Source organism: Papio anubis, chromosome 1 (genome assembly GCF_008728515.1).
Source record: "Papio anubis isolate 15944 chromosome 1, Panubis1.0, whole genome shotgun sequence".
In the NCBI taxonomy this organism is placed as follows: Eukaryota; Metazoa; Chordata; class Mammalia; order Primates; family Cercopithecidae; genus Papio; species Papio anubis.
In genome coordinates this window covers 183,616,331-183,634,383 of record NC_044976.1, presented here as the reverse complement: position 1 = coordinate 183,634,383, position 18,053 = coordinate 183,616,331, and the positions used below count along the sequence as shown (strand labels likewise).

At 35.9% G+C, this 18,053-nt stretch overlaps 1 protein-coding gene across 7 annotated transcripts in view; it reads left to right on the top strand.

Moving 5' to 3' along the window:
• The window catches only part of RASAL2 (RAS protein activator like 2), a 373,040-nt gene that overhangs the window by 222,582 nt on the left and 132,405 nt on the right, over positions 1 to 18,053 (top strand). For 2 of the 7 annotated variants that reach the window (XM_003893470.5, XM_009192660.4), the window contains exon 1: positions 7,863 to 11,130. The exons of the other annotated variants lie outside the window; for them this stretch is intronic. In XM_003893470.5, coding sequence (XP_003893519.1) covers positions 11,118 to 11,130 — 13 coding nt within the window. In that variant the 5' untranslated portion in view covers positions 7,863 to 11,117. Of the gene's footprint in view, positions 1 to 7,862; positions 11,131 to 18,053 lie in introns of those variants that run through there. 7 annotated transcript variants of the gene reach the window in all.

Here is an 18,053-nt window from a genome sequence, read left to right as displayed (position 1 = left end):
TGTAATATATATCTAAGATTCTGCAAGCTACTGTCCTGCATACCTGAGAAATTATTTCACAAAAGTATTCTATTTACATCTCTCCTTGGGTGATTTATGATGTCTGCATTTTTTTTACCAAGGTGTCTGTGATTACAACATAGTGTATGTAGTGTCTTATTTCTAATACATATTCTCTGTGGATGGAACAAAAGACTAAACAGTGAACGGTACTCTTGGTAAAGTGGAGTTCTTTTTGACCAAGTTATAAACTTTTTCACATAATTGTAGTTGCAGTGGGCTGTAGTCGGGGCCATGAAATAGCAGATTAGAAGTGTTCCCTGGTAAAAGAATTAAACATTTCTGTAAATGGAAGGAAAAGAAAAAGATTTCGGAGAATCTGATCAATAATAGCTTGTGGGTCCTAGTGAATGAAGCAGTCTATAAAGAGGTAAGGTTTTTGAGGGAAAAAATACTGTGTCAAATGAGGGGCGGATGATAAAAATTGTTCTCATTTTCCTTTTTCTCGCCTTTCGTCTTCATTTATAGAATTTCTATACAATGACTATGTTTGGCATTTAATAACAGTGGCTCTCCCCCAGAATACTGTTTTTATTTTATTTTACTTAACAAATATTTATGTAGTGGTTTGTGCCAAGTACTGTTCTAAGCACTTTGCAAATATTTATTCACATAACCCTATAAGGTGGATACTGTTATTATGCGTCTTTGTTTGTTTGTTTGCTAGCACTTAGTGAAACTGAGACAGTGCTTGTCCAAGACCTCATAAGTAGTAAATGACATAGCTGGTATTTGAACCTAGGAATTTGGCTCTAAAGTCAGTCCTCTTAACCACTGTGCTCTTCTATCTGCCAACATAGTACCTTACAAGTGGCGAGCAAAAGAGGCAGAGTTCTGTTTTATTTTTTATTTTTATTTTTTGAGACAGGGTTTTGCTTTGTCACCCAGGCCAAGGTACAGTGCTGCAAACTGCAGCCTCAACTTCCTAGGCTCAAGCAATCCACCTGCCTCAGCCTCCTGAGTAGCTAGGAGCACAGGTGTGCAGCACCACACGTGACTAAGAGTCAGAGTTCTATATTCCCATGTCCTTGATATTGTCAGTGGTTGAATCCCTATGCCCTTATAAAAATCAATTTGTTTGTCAAGTTGTCTATTTTACTGTTATTTAGTGGAGGAAAAATGTGTAGTAATCTATTTAAAAATATAAAAAGAGACTATACAGGGTTTTTGTTGCTATTAGCAATCATAGGACAAACTGTGATGAGTGAAATCATGTTTATTAGAGACGTAACTTCATGCATCTTTTTTTTTTTTTTGAGACGGAGTCTCGCACTGTCATCCAGGCTGGAGTACAGTGGCCGATCTCGGCTGACTGCAACCTCTGCCTCCTCGGTTCAAGCTATTCTCCTACCTCAGACTCCCGAATGGCTAGGATTACAGGCGCCTGCCACCATGCCTGGCTAATTTTTTTTTGTATTTTTAGTAGAGACAGAGTTTCACTATGTTGGCCAGGCTGGTCTCAAACTCCTGACCTTATCATCTGCCCACCTTGGCCTCCCAAAATGCTGGGATTACAGGTGTGAGCCACCATGCCTGGCCACTTCATGCATCATTTAAAGAATTTCTATACAAAGAACATTTTTGGCATTTAATAGCATTCAATAAATATTGAGTTCAGTTAAATGTCAAATAAGAGTGTACAATATACTTTCAACATTATTCAATTGATTATATTCTCATTAATTTCATGTTTACATGTATAGATATGTAAAATTTAAAACATGCATCATAAAAATTTTAGTAAATTTTAAATGTTTTCTGTATTATGATTTTAATTGTGCAATAAATGATGGTATATGATAAAGCATAGCCCAATAATAATAGAATTTTTCTAATTCAAGCCTAGATTTTCTCTACAGAAAAACCTATATTCTCAGCCAGACACGGTAGCTCATGCCTATAATCCCAGCACTTTGGGAGGCCAAGGCGGGCAGATCACCTGAGGTCAGGAGTTCAAGACCAGCCTGGCCAACGTGGTGAAACCTCGTCTCTACTAAACACAAACACACAAATTAGCCAGGGGCGGTGGTGGGCACCTGTAATCCCAGCTACTCAGGAGGCTGAGGCAGGAGAATCACTTGAACCCAGGAGGCAGAAGTTGTGGTGAGCCGAGATTGCGCCACTGCACTCTAGCCTCAGCAATAAAGAAAAACAAAACAAAACAAAAAACCTATATTCTCAAAATCAATGTTGTGGCCTGACACTTTGCCAGTCACATGGAAACCACTCTTTATTTCCTTGTATAAGGGAGAAAAAGTTGTCTCCAATTCTTATACAAAGGTATCCCTGTCTAATTTCTCATGTGAAATTAATAGTGGCTGTTTGAATCTGCCTTTAGTCACTAATGAATATTTCCTTATCAGATTTATTAATATCTCTTTTATTCTCTGAATTTTGTCATCCATAAAATAGCACTCAAATATTAGACTTTACTGAGATGAAACTATTTTTCACCTATTTTTGTTTTTTGTCAATATGACGTTTTAACTCATTTATGCCTAGTGTTCCATTATTGGAACACTAAACTTGTGGGAGTTATTTATATCCTATTGTTCAAGGTCATTACCAAAATCTCATTTTTTTGCAAAAAAAAAAAAATTGCAGCCTGTGGCATAAATGGGTTAAGACCAGCATGTTAGATAAATTATTTAGTTTTAAATGAATTCAAAAACCCAAGCGATATGCTGAGTTTACTTTACCCATGGGGCACATTTACCTGGTTTTTTTTTTTTTTTTTTTTTTTTTGAGACGGAGTCTCACTGTGTCGCCCAGGCTGGAGTGCAGTGGCGCGATCTCGGCTCACTGCAAGCTCCGCCTCCCGGGTTCACGCCATTCTCCTGCCTCAGCCTCCGAGTAGCTGGGACTACAGGCGCCCGCCACCACGCCCGGCCAGTTTTTTGTATTTTTAGTAGAGATGGGGTTTCACCATGTTAGCCAGGATGGTCTCGATCTCCTGACCTCGTGATCCACCCGCCTCGGCCTCCCAAAGTGCTGGGATTACAGGCTTGAGCCACCGCGCCCGGCCACATTTACCTGTTGATAGTAACTACTGTTGAAGATAGGTTACAAAATAGTATATAATCATAATAGTAAATAATCATAATTCTTGACTATATTAAAAAACAAATTATCTTTTCTTAGAATTACTTCTCTACTCACTGAAACAAACTTCTCTTAGAGGATTTTTCAGTTTTTCATTAGTAGTAATTTATTTTGTCTGTATTTTCAGCAATAATAAATTTAGATATCATGTTTTATTGCCAAGAGAAAATATGTTAACCATTGTGGTAGGCAGAAAAACTTGGCTTGTTTTTAAAGCAACAGTAAATCAATCTTTGAATGTAGTAGTTGTGTTTTTGAACTACGTCGTGTTTTCTTTGTGGGATCATTGTTTTGGAATTAATCATGAATTGATTATAGGCCTTGCATAATTCCATGCTTTTTATAACATTGTTTTTGCCTTTTCTGGGTATAATAGCTAATTCATTTCTTATCGTGTTGAATTTTTTTAATAATAGTAATAATTTTTTACTGCATGTGCAGAAATTTAGAGGAAATTTTTAACCTCTTGAAAGTTATTTTTCTTATTTAATGATATTTTCAAAAACTAAAAATGATTATTTTTTGGTTTGTTTCTCATGTCCACAATGTCTTATACTTGGTAAAAGATCATTCATTTATTGCAACTTTTTTTTTTTTTTTTTTTTTTAACGGAGTTTTGCTCTTGTCACCCAGGCCGGAGTGCAATGGCATTATCTTGGGTCACTGCAACCTCTGCCTTCCGAGGTCAAGCCATTCTCCTGCCTCAGCCTCCCAAGTAGCTGGAATTACAGGCATGCACCACCATGCCTGGCTGATTTTTGTATTTTTAATAGATAAGAGTCAGGGTTTCACCATGTTAGCCAGGCTGGTCTCAAACTCCTGACCTTCGGTGATCTGCCTGCCTCGGCCTCCCAGAGTGCTGGGATTACAGGCGTGAGCCACTGCACCCAGCCGCAACTTTTAAAAGATAAAAAAAAAAATGCATGTCATTATATAGGAACTTTAAAAAATAATCCTTCTAAAAAAATAGGAGGCAGGCCGGGTGCGGTGGCTCATGCCTGTAATCCCAGCACTTTGGGAAGTCAAGGGGGACGGACCCACGAGGTCAAGAAATCGAGACCATCCTGGCCAACATGGTGAAACCCCCGCTCTACTAAAAATACAAGAATTAGCTGAGTGTGGTGCTGCACACCTGTAGTCCCAGCTACTAGGAAGGCTGAGGAAAGAGAATCACTTGAACCCGGGAGGCAGAGGTTGCAGTGAGCTGAGATCGCACCACTGCACTACAATGTGGCGACAGAGCGAGACTCTGTCTTTAAAAAAAAAAAAAAGGGCAATATATTTTAAAATATAATATTTGGAATAAAAATGTAATATAACCAGAATCATAAAATAGAACAAGATTGTCCTTTTGGAGCCTGAAAAATAATTGAATAAAAGAGTCTTATTTTTGTCACTATCACTACCCTAATGGATCAGAAGTAATAAGTAGAAATACCACAGGTTAATTTTTTTTTTTTCCTTAAGAACTTAAATTTTCCTTTGGGGAATTTATTTTCTTTTAAAAAATAATCAGGACCGTAATTGTCAAAGGTTTGGCTAAAGGATAATATTCTACAGAAAAACAATATAGCATATCTACAAACCAAAGACTATATATTTGTAATACTGGTTTTTCTTCTCTTTCTTTCTTTATATAAAAGATAGTGTCTGATTAAATTCATTGGCCTATATAATATTAAGTATGTTTTAAAATGGAGGAGGAAAATAGCCACTGAACTGAGGAAAGGGGCCCCTAATTTTCTCTTGAATTTGATTTCTTCCAAGCAACACAAAATTTGGTGCCAGACTACTGATACTGAGAATATGTTCCACTCCTTTCCTTACTCAATCTATTCCCTTCTCCCTTAAAACACACACACACACACTGTCTCACACACACACACTGATCTTCCTCTCCCTGGCCCCTCCATATTCTAGGACACAGATGTTTGGAAACTACTCACACACTCCACAGAATGATCATTTTCAAGTCAGGAGCTGCCGCTCAGATTCTGAGTGATACAGCCCTCTCCAGTTGCTGAAACAAATGAAAAAGCACATAAGTGGAATGTCCTTTTGAAAATTCAATACATTGTTCCAATAAATATATATGTTGCTGCATCTAGATGAATACACACTGAGGAAAAGAGCAGTAGCTTCTGATAAACCTAATTTGGAACAATATGTAAGCCCCTTTATAAAATTAATAATATCATAGAAAATTTGGAAAGTGTGGAAAGCTATGAAGAGGAAAAAAAGAACCCAAAATGCCAATTAAAGATAAATTTGGAGTAGTTTAGTGTACCATAGTGGTGAAGGGAAAGCACTCCAAGAGCCAGCTAAAGCATGAATTCTGGCTCTACCACTTTGTAACCTTGGGCAAGTTACTCACTTAACTTGTGTCTCCATTTCCTCATCTGTAAAATGGGAAAAACAGTATAATTTACTTCTTAGGTTTTATGTTTTAGAACTCTGTTTTCCTAGGAAATTGCTGTTAGAATTTTCCTTTTTCTTTTCTTTTTTTTTTTTTAAGGCTTGATGACAGTCTTTAGACTCCTGCTGGATTTTGGTGTGCTTCAGTTAGTTGTAAGGAAATAATGGAAATTGGATGAAGTTAACTGCTTGCAGTAGCATTTTGAATTATATAGTACATATATATGTCTTTGTATCAGTGGTAAGCCAAGGACTGATTGTACTATAAGGTCTATACTTTTTCTAAATAGATTTTATAAAAACAGTAGCCCATAGTTGCAAATATTCTTTAAAACGAAGGCGAAACCAAATGCCTAATGACCGTTATTTTTACTGAAACTGAGTGTTATCTGCATTATATGAGAAAAATGGACTAGTGCTTTTGTTGTGACAGCACATTAGCTTAATAGGAAATCCATAAGCCTAACAGATAATTATGTGTATGTATATGTATAATTATGTATGTGTATATATAAAAATATATGTATTATATATAAATAAATATATATATATATATTTTTAAAGCCACTGAGGAAAATAAATTTGTTTAAACTCCCTTTTTAAATGAGATCCAATATCACAGGCATGTCCTTGGCTCTCTGAGCACATTCAAAGATAGTATCCAGTAATATCCAACACTATCCCAAGATATTTTTAGTTGCTTTTCATTGTTTATTCATGAATTTTTTTGTAGAAATAGAAGTGTTGGTTTTGTTCTTTTAGTATAATCTTACTCATATGATGAAATAAAAGTAGGAAAAGATTTCCTTGTGTTTTCCCATTTAGATTTTGCTTATTATTAGTAGTATTATTTATTTATTTATTTATTTATTTATTTATTTTTGAACTGTGGTCTTATTCACGTGAAAGCTTTAGTTTCTCAACTCAATACCTGGGGACTGATATTTAATTTTGCCTACTCCCTATAATACTTCCTCCTAGCCAATTGCCATTCCAGAAAAAAAAAAAAAATGCAGTCTACTAAGTCATCTTAGTGGGAAGAGCAAAGTAAAGCTCTAATGCTTAGCCAGAAGTTTTAAAAATATTTTGTGACTATCATAATTGTTACTTGTTTGACATGGCCCTTTCTAAACACTTGTAAGTACTTTGCTAACCACATGAATTAACAAGTCTTCTGATCTTTATAATGCCTCTTTATCAGAGAGCAGAAGTATGTATGTATGTGTGTCTGTATATTGTGCTGGCATCCCATCATATAAAAATGAAATTAAATAAAGTTTTAATGGCATTTCTGAATAAGTGGGTGACTTTGGTGTTTGTCATTCAAATTATAAACAATGGTTTTCTTTTTAAATATGAACTCTCAAAAGAATGTAGTGGGAAGACCCACATATCAGAATGCCAATCTTTTTTATGAGTAAACATGAAAAGACACTGTGTTTATGGTTAAAAGAAGCTGAGTTTATGATCATCTGCTGTTCAAAAGAGAAAGCACATGTAAGCACAAGAGCCAGCACACTTACAGCCTGAAATAACCTCAGTTGGTTTGCTTTGAGATGTTTTCTGCTTGGAGGAGGAGAATATGGATGTCAACAGGGTGGCTTGTTGTTCATTAATTTATTTGATAAGCAATAAAATTGATATGCAAGTAATTTTTTTTTTTTTTTTGAGACGGAGTTTTGCTCTTATCACCCAGGTTGGAGTGCAGTGGCACAATCTCGGCTCACTGCAACCTCCTTCTCGCAGGTTCAAGCAATTCTCCTGCCTCAACCTCCTGAGTAGCTGGGATTATAGGCGGCTGCCACCACGCCTGGCTAATTTTTGTATTTTTAGTCGAGACGGGGTTTCACCATGTTGGCCAGGCTGGTCTTGAACTCATCACCTCAGGCGAGCCACCCGCCTGGGCCTCCCAAAGTGCTGGGATTACAGGCGTGAGCCATTGTGCCCAGCTGTAATTTTTAATTATATACAGCTATCTTATTATTTTTGTGCCCATTGATTTTCAAAAAGATCGTATATTTATGGTTTCAGAATTTCTTTTTTATTATTTGTTTGTTTGTTTGTTTATTTTTTGAGACAGAGTCTTGCTGTTACCCAGGCTGGATTGCAGTGGCATAATCTCGGCTCACTGCAACATCTGCCTCCTGGGTTCAAGTGATTCTCTTGCCTCAGCCTCCTGAGTAGGTGGGATTACAGGCATGTGCCACCATGCCTGGCTAATTATTGTATTTTTAGTAGAGTTGGGGTTTTACCATGTTGGTCAGGCTGGTCTCGAACTCCTAACCTCAAGCAATCACCCACCTCGGCCTCCCAAAGTGCTGGGATTACAGGCGTGAGCCACTGCGCCCAGCCTGGTTTCAGAACTTCTTAATGGCTAGCATATGGAATTGTATACCTGTACCAAAGTCAGAATCCCATAATATTACTTTTATGTGGGATGGAGGGAAAATACATTATCTACATTCTTCAAAATTCAGCAAGTATACTATTTGGTTGATTCATAACTAGGAAAAAAAAATCTCACAGCCTTTTAGAAACACAATATTTGTTGATACTGAATTTTGAAACTATCATAGATGTAGCCTCCAGGAGTTTACTTATCCCTGTTTTCAAACCATTTATTTATTCAACAGATACTTAGTAAGCACTTACTATTTGGCAGACAGTATACTTAGCGTTGCAGATATAGCAGCGAACAAGGCAATTATAGTCTCTGCCACCACTCAGATTCTGAGTGATACAGTTCTCTCCAGTTGCTGAAACAAATGAAAAAAGCACATAAGTGGAATGTCCCTTTGAAAATCCAGTATATTGTTCCAATAAATATATACATGGTAAGGGTGGGGTGATAGCAGGGACTTTGTCTTATTTCCCACTTATCCCCAGAGTTTAGGAAAATGCCTGACATTAGTCAGTATTTCATACATGATAGATGGATGGATGAATATATTTCACTCATCAAACCTTTTTAAAGTATTTAGACTTAGGAGGACTGTAGCATAACTTGAGGACAGGGGCCATAGCATATCTATTTTCTTATGCCAGAGCCTAGCACTGTGTATGTTATGTGCTGAAATAAGAACGTTAAGGAATTCATCTCCATTTTGTGCAGTTGCAAGTAACTAACTGAAGCCAATAGAATTAAACACCAAGGAAAGATAGCTCTTTCATCATTTACCCAGTTAGGACCTATTTCTAACAGGTGGGATCGTGGTCAATAGAAGTTGCTTCTCAGAGTAATTTCTACTTAACCTTCAATGTCTATGAACCCATAGCCATGTGCTGTGGTACCATGGCCAGGGAAACGCAGCTTTTGGGATAGAGACTGAAGTGACTGGTAAAATTTTAATCTTCTCCTGCAGCATGAGTAAGTTCTCCAAGAAGCTGGAGAAGCACAAGTAAATGCTTCACTATTTAGCCATGAGCTCAAGCTAGAAAGTGGCTGAAATTCATGCCTATGCAGTGAATCCCTCATTGGTTAGGAATAGCCTCACAGAGTTTGATGGAGTTTTGAATTGGTGCATTAGATCACACAATTTGACCACTCAACTCAGCACCAAGCCTGTTCATTTTGGATAGGTGAGGCCACTTTAGCCATTTTATTTCTACAGATAATCACTATGTTATAATTATTTGGTTTCACATTTCTCCCCTGTATAAAGAGTTGGGTAGGGTTGTCTTGACTAATCCATCTTATGTGGTCCTAGCCTAGCACTACACTCAATAAATGTTTGTATTAGGTTGAACTATATAAAATGCTGTGTTTGTAAGTCAAAAAATAGTCAAATATTAGCAATGATCAAGTGAATAATAAGAAAAATTCAAGCAGTGAATGAGTGGTTGGACTAGATGATTTTAAAGATGTCTTCCGGTTCTGGAATTCCATGACCTTATAATTCAAACATAAATAACATCATCAGTGAGTTTCAATACTTAGTTACCAACTTATGAAACCATGGTATTCATACTATACACAAACATAGCACCTTGTTCTTGTCCTTCTCAGAACTTATCACAATGATTTAGCTATTTTTATACTAGATGACTATGTGCTCCTCATCTTAATGTGTATAATACGTAGCTAATGTGTAAGATGTATAATACATATATACATAAATATAAACAGGTAGATAGATGATAGATACAGTGTATGTGTTTCCATCAGCTGTTTGTTAAAAGATAGATGATACATTAATACTGTGTTGTTTTCATGTCTCTTCTGTTCCAGTGCTTTAAGGTGGCAGGTGTAGTCCACTGTGATTCAAACTATGAATTTTTTCATTGATGAGTTCTGATATGCTAAATTCAGCAACTGAGCACCTGTATAATATGTTAGGTCATCATATTAATAATGAAGATTACATAGTTGACTTGCCTTTTTATTGGGGGAATATAGAAAAACAAAAACCCTAGAAATATGACTGATTTTAAAACAAACTAAAATGATGATTGAGAACAGTAATACTATCTATAATTCCATTGCGTCTAGTAGGAAATTAATTTTGCAGAGCCACTCAGTTTGTTTTGATTATTCTTTATTTCAAAAATGAAATTCTCAGTTTTAATCTCAACAGTAAATCTCTTGATTATAGCAGAGCTGATTTTTATCTGTCAATAAGTTAAAAAATTTTTGAGGAGGAAAAGCAAGCATCAACTTCCAGGGATCTAGTAACTTCCTAACTTAATGGGACTTGCCTAACAGTAGATGAACTTTTCATTTTAAAACTTTGCCTTTAGTAGTCAACACTGTCCTCAACACAGCTACAGACTATATAATATAGCGTCCATACAATACAGGGCATTTCTGTATTAATAAAGTATTACATTTTTTAAAAATATCTTTTAAAAAATGAAGTTATAGCTTAAGACCTGACTGAAGGGCTTTAGGGAAATAAAACTTTGTTCCTTTTCTAAATTTTAGATATTTCCCTTATGGTAATATAGGGAATTAAAGTGATCGGTATAATAAGGTAGTTTAAGATAGTAATGTGTGTGTGTTAACAGACTTCTATCTCTGCATCAACTGTAAGATTTACCTGGTTTTTATACTCTGAAGAGTTTATATTTAAATTCAACATAATAAAACATTCAAAAAAGAATCTCTGAACTTAGTTTTATTTTAGACTGCTTATGAAAAAATCACTTCTTAAAGTGCACAGATGCACACATCCACCCTCCCATCCTTTGTGATAGAAAAAATGATTACTTAGCTTGGTAAATCACATTGCTTCTCCTGAAGTAGACTGACTGTACCCAGTGCTGTGAAAGAAAGCCCAGTGAATGAGTAAGGAAGGGTGGCTATTGTTTAGTGCTCTCTAGCAAAAGAACAGGATTGGGGGTGGGGTTGGGGCGAGGATTGAGTTTAACTGGCATTGGCTCTGGCTTTTCTGCATTCCAAACTGTCTGAGGCACGAAGTGAGAGCGAAAAGGGAGAGAGCAGGAGAGCGAGCACAGGAGAGCGAGTACAGTATACAAAGTGTTTTGAGTTTCTGACTGGCGTGCCGGAAAGATCATGTTAGCTCACCCAGGAACTTCACAGGATGCAGACCCCAGGTAAGAGTTCCTAGAGTCTGAGACTGAAATGAAAAGTCACGTATTTAAGGGGAATGTGGCTTTTTAAAAATTACACAAATGCAGTGACTATTTACCTTTATGATTATTGGCTTTAAAAAAATAGGTTGGTTTTTATTGCTGTGAGTTCACAGAAATACTGTGTGGAAGCTGTCTGTTAGCATTCCAGTACAAAATCCAGCACAAGAATAGCCATCTAATAAACTCAGATAAATTAAAAGAATAATGACCACAGCAAAATATTAACACTGCAGCATGTACTTGTTCTGTTAATAATAAGAAATGGATCCTTATTCTGTATCTTTCCTAAAATTCTTTATGAAATATAAAGATACCTGGGAACAGGTAAAGCTCATTTCTCTCTGAGTGAGACAGAATGTATTGACCATCAACAAGATGTTAACAGCCTTGCTTGAACCTCAGTAACACATAATCAATCTGTGTCATTCAAAAGTTCAACAGGTTTGATCGATAGACAGCAGTAAGAGCATTCGAAAGAAAACTTTGTTACTTTTGCCCAAGGTAGGCTTTTAATATCCTCTGCCAAGATGACAAGTAAAAAAGTTTATTGACTTATTGAAAGTTAAATCTGAAAGAGACTTGGAGATTATCTATAGTCTAGTCTCTCCATTTTCAAAGAAAATTTTGTGGTCTAAGGTACTTGCGCAAGGTCAGAATTAGGAACAGAATTGAAATGAAAACCCAGATCTCCTTATTCTCAGTTTAACGTGTTTTTCATAGAACCAATTATATACAGACTTATATTTTACCTATACTACATCTGCTAGCCTCAGGTACAATGAATTATTGCCTAAATAGACCAGGTACATCATAAACCTAGATTGAAATCTTATGGGGAGGAGGTATTGAGAATAGATGTCGTCAAATCACTGTTGATACATACTGTTGACCAAAACCAAAAACATATAACAAAATATTTATCAAGAGGAAAAAATGGCTTTCAGTGAAGGAAAATTACTATAGTTTGTATGCTGCTTTTATTTAATTATGCTGCTTTTAATTTTTTAAAAGACTTTAGGACTTGTCAGTTTTCTGTGTAAATGTTAGTAAACTTTTTTCTGTATGCAAATATCTATTTTTGTAATGTGTCTATTTTACTGAAAGCAAATTATATTCACTGCCTTTCTTATGTTTACTCAAAGAAAAATATGAGGTAATATTTTTAAATCATCCAACTATTTTGACCCATTGCTTCCTTATCCAAAGTCAATTTCTGTTTCTCTCTGCTTATAAGGATCCTCTGTTATTTCACCTCTTGAATTATGTGTTAGAGGATAATTTAAGTGAAGAGATTTGAGAGCCACAACAGACAGGGAACATCTGTCTTCATACATTTTCATTTAGTCCCTAAAAAAGGTTGCTGCCCTTTCCATTTTTCTGGAAACCATTGTGGGGATGAGAGGCCACACTATTCTAGTGAGCTAAATAGTAAAGATAGCCACTGTCAACAGAATCTGTCATGGCTCTTTACAACTCCTGGGAACAAGTTAGCTTGATTTCGCTGTAAGCACAGTAAAGGGATGTTGTCCTTTTGTATTAAAGCCTGACCTGCTCATTCCAGTTTTTGGCTGGGTCTGCGTAAGTGCAGTTCTGATTTACAAGTCTGTGTAGGATGGGCAGTAAGTTATAAGGAATAGTTTCCTTACTCCTCTCGGCTATATCGGAAACCAAATTACCAAGTGAATTCTCCACCCAGTAGGAAAGAAGAGACTGTTTGTCTTACTGGAGAATCCATTATTTAAGCACACTGTTTTTAAGAGGACCCATGGCTGTGAGAATAAGGACATAATGCTGTATCCAACTTAACAGTATTCATGTTGTATTACACAAAGCTTAGATTCTTCTCTCAGCTTTTATCCTGCTTTTAATATGTGAAAGGACTGCCATGATATATCTATGTATATTATGTTGTGTGTGTATATTATATGATAGAATGAGAGAGTAAAATGGGCCTTTGACCTGAGTATATTTTCTGATGCCAGAAATGATCAGAAGTCATTAATCTATTGCTGGTATTTTACTGATCTAAGTTAAAAGAAACTATTTTATTAACCAAGCTAATCATGATAAAACTCACTACCATGCACTACAAAGAGAAAAATACTCAAAGGAAATTCACTTCTTTTTAAATTCTGAAAACAAATGTCAGATTATGCAGGTTTATACTTTCCGTGTTAAAAATAAAATAAAAAGGTGCCCACTTTGTGGCTAAAGACAAATTTTATTTTTAAACAAGTTTTTATTGGTGTATAATATATGTAGATAGTTATGGGATTCATGTGATAATTTAATACATTTACACAATTTGTAAAGATCACATCAGTATACTTGGGATACCCATCACCTTAAATGAAGACAAATTCTAAATGGGAATAGAGTGAGTAGAGTGAAATATAAGTGGCATGAAAAAGAAACTCTCATATGTATGTGAAATAATTTTCTTTTGACCAGTGTTTTCTTGAAGGCAGACCTATTTTCACTATTCATGATTTTCTCCTTGATACTGCTTTTAAAATTTTTTCCCATGAACAATCTATATATAAATATTGTTTGTATATTAAATTTTCAAAGAAGGTAAAGAGCTCTACTATATAATGACAACATTTTCTGAAAAAGATCTGGCTATAGTTGATCAAGACTTTTGACTCATTGAAAGAAACTGCTCTCTTTGCTGTTGCAATGTCTTTCTACCTCTTGGGCATAATTCTATGTTATGTATCCCAGTTAAATCCCCAAGAATGGAATATCTTCAAAGAAAAATGAAGGCAAAAGATAGGGGCCAGGGGCAGGGGCTTGAAGCTGGACATATAAATTGTTCTGAGCTGTCAAATTAATTCTTTTACTCATGAAAGTTACCCAGTTATCCACCCAAGACTCGGAGAATCCTTTTATGTAAACAACATGGTTGTGTTTCCCCTTCTGCTCCAGTCTTGACCTTCAGCAGTCTCTAAAGAGAAAAAGTGTTTGTTACAGACTCTTTTTGTTCTCTTCTGTTCTTTCACGCTCCCTAGTGGTTGTTCATGGTCATTCTTGTTTTCAGTTCCCTGTATATCAGTTTTAGTGAGAAGGAGGTGACTGTTGTATTGTGAAATAAGGTTCACCGGATTCTTATATTTGAGTTGCATAAACTTTCTTAAAATAACTGATTCTTACGTGCAGAATCAGAAGCAAAAATTTTTGTCCTGTTGTTCCTAGTGAACAGTGATTCAAGAAAATGAGTCATGACTCAGCGATATGAATTCTCTTTTAGCCGGGGTTATTTTTAAGTGCTGATAGGAATTCCATCTATCAAAATTCCACATTTAATTGTGGGTATGATCTCAGCTTGTGTTTGGAAGCCTTAAGCAATGCCACTCAGAATACTTTCTTTGTACATACTTGACAAGTAAGAGAGACTTACTAAGTCAGTGATTAAAATTCAGATGAAGGCCTTTGTCCTCTCTGGTACCCCCTTGCCCCTACTCAAACCGTGTCATGAAGCTGAATTGGAAATACTATTAGCTCAAGCACATGAAGAGGGAACCATTGAGGCGATCCTGTTAGTAATATGACTCTATAGAACTCCACATTTCTGTCATTCTCAGGTTTGCAATATTTTTTGAGTAAATGAGTTGCTGAAAAGCACCTTGGAAAATTAGTTTAGGTTTGTGCAGACCTGTTCTTTGAAGAAGAGAAGATAGCTGGTTCTGCTTCCTCTTTCTAATGTCAGATCTTGGAAAGTAAGCAACTTGAGCTGCTGGAATAAAGCAGGTGTCGTTCAGGATCAGGTGTTGCCTAGGATAGCTAGCCTGTTAAACAAGTTGCTAACTGATGTCCTGAATCCAATTCCAGAGATTATGGAGTACCTTTGAAAAATGTTATAACAGCACTGTTGTGTAACTATTCATAAATACTACCTTTAGTGTATATGAAGATTAGGAAAATGGGTATTCTTTCCGTTTTTAAGATTCTGGTTTGTAACTTTTTTGCTGAAATACTTCAATTGGGTTGTGTGTGCTTCTCGAGTCAGATAGGAGAAGATAAGATGTCTGAGTCCCTACTTCAATCGCTCTTCTTTCCAGGAATACCTGGAATATGAAGTTTCAAGTAAATAAGTAAAATGAAATAAAAAAGAGAAGTGATTTGTCAAAATGAGTGCAAGAAGAGCCACCAAAAATCTAGCTTGTGTGAGTACATAGAATTGAGTTTATTCAGTCAAAGGACAAGGGAAAATGTGATAAGTCTATTAACAGGGAAGGATGATCATCTTCTGTGTACCAAGAGCTCGTTTCTAAGAGTGTGTCCAGTATGGTTATAGAATATTTCTTATCAGCATTTTCTCAAAGTATGGGAAACTAATCACTCAGAGGGGAAATAGATTATTTAAATGCTTTCAACATGTAAGAGGAATTTCTTCACACAGAATTTGGTCTGCTTTATTTGTGAATCTCTCTTGTACAGCTGAAATTTAAGGAGATTTTTTATTAATTAAAATATTTTATCTTTCATATAATTTGCTACATCAGCCAGGTTTGGTGGCTCACACCTGTAATCTCAACACTTTGGGAGGCTGAATCAGTAGGATTGTTTGAGGCCAGGCCTGGCAACACAGCGAGACTTCCTCTCTACAGAAAATTTAAAAATCAGCCAGACAGGGTGGCATGCACCTCTAGTCCCAGCTACTGAGAAGGCTGAGGTGAGAGGATTGCTTGAGCCCAGGAATCAAGACTGCAGTGAGCTATGGTCACATCACTGTACTCCAGCCTGGGTGACAGAGCAAAACCTTGAAGAAAAAAAAAAAAAAAGAAAGAAAGAAGGAAGGGAAAAGAAATCGCTATATACATCCTGACGTTTTCCTTGAAGCATTTTTCCTCCACCTGAAGTCCAGTGAAATGTCACTGTAGTTTCCTGAAACAATAAATACACTATTATATGAGTAGCATCATTTACTTGCCTGGGTATAATTGCTAAAATTTTGAAATATGCTTTTAGTATGTTTAGTTTTATTTATTTCCTTCCCCTATTATAAAAAAACAGCACTTGGAAAATGATTAATGATCAACTTTTAAAGATAATTTTTTAAAGTAGCTTTTAAAAATCAACTAAAGCCCTTACCATTCTCTTCTCATCTGTGAGAAATGGCATAGACCATTTTTATTAACCAAAAATGTAGTGTAAAGAAGAAACTCTAGGAGTTACTGCTATCATTACAAGGAATGAAAACTAGTCTCCCTTGGAAATATTTTTTAGCTTATACAAGATCAAAATGTACTAGGCAGAGGAAATTTATTGTAATACAAAAGGTAGAAGTCTAGTGGAAGTATAGCTATTTGTCCCCAGTGCCTCAGTAGAATTGTTTAGTTCAACACTTGTGACACTATTTTATTTTTGTTTCGTTTGATTTTTTTTAATGGAAGAGTGTTTAAAACCAGAAGCCAGGCTTTGATCTGGTCTTTTTTAAAAGGAATATCCAAACAATGATTTACCTGTTTTTCTCAGAAACTATCTTACTGTGAACAAACTGCAAAATGTATTTAACAGTAAAATCTTAATTATCAAGAAATAGTGAGCTTGAAGAGTGTGACTATTGCTGTAAAGTGCTGTGATTTATGACAGCTTCCCAGTAGGTTTCTCCCAGGGTCAGTGTCATGAAACCCATTTTCATTTTACTTTGTTCTTGGATTAAATATTTAAAGGTAGAATTTTTGTTTCTCTTTCCCCCTATCAAACCTGTATTACGGGAGAATAGAAACTGTCTTAAGGCTCTTCAGATTTAGTTCAGATGTTGCTTATGTTACATTTTCTTTGATAGTCTGAAAAAATAAAGTTTTAAATTTTAACGTTTGATCATAATATATAACTGACTCCTACACATCAGTGAGAAAAAAGCAAGACTGGAATGCTCATTTTACAAAAGAGGCAATCCAGATGACCATTTAGTATATGACAAGGTGTGCAGCTATTGTTAGTCATCAGGGAAATGCAAATTTAAACCAAAATAGGATTACATACCCATCAAAATATCTGAAATGAGAAAAAAGAAAATACCTAATGTTGATAAGTATCTGGAACAAAAGTAGTTTTCATACCATATTGACGGGAGTGTAAACTTGTACAATTACTTTGAACAGCTATTTGACAATATCTCCTAAAGCTGAACAATGCTTAGTGACCCAGCAATTACACTCCTGTTTCTGTACCCAATCGAAATGTATACCTAGGTTCCTCAGAAGACCTGTACAAAAATGCTTATAACAGCACTATTTATAACAGCTAAAAATTTGAAACTACCCAAATGCTCATCAGCAGTAGAATGAATAAATTGTGGTTTGCTTATAAAACGGAATTCTATACAGCAATGAAAAAGAACAAACCACTACTTCATGTGACAGAATGCATGAATCTTACAAATGTATGTTGAGCATGAAAAGTCTCAAAATAATACTCACTGAGTGATTCCATTTATATAGAGTTCAAACTGATCTAGGGTGATGGAAATCAGGATAGCGATTATCCATATGGGGGTAATGACTGCCAAGGATATATAAGAGAGGCCTCTGGCTGGTGGTAATGTTCTGTAGTGGTGGTGTTTTCTGGTTCAGATGCTGGTTACTAGCATGAATTCCATTTGTGAAAACATATTGACCTGTACGTATGTTATTTGTACACTGTTCTTTTTTTCTTTCTTTCTCTTTTTCTCTTGAGACACGGTCTTTCTCTGTCAACCAGGGTGGAGTGCAGTGGCCCAACTGATCATAGCTCATTGTAACCTCAAACCCCTTGACTCAAGTGATCCTCCCACCTCTCAGCCTTCTGAGTAGCTGGGACTATAGGTACACAAGACTACACCTGGCTAATTTAAAAAAAATTTTTTTGTAGAGATGGGGTCTTGCTATCTTGCCCAA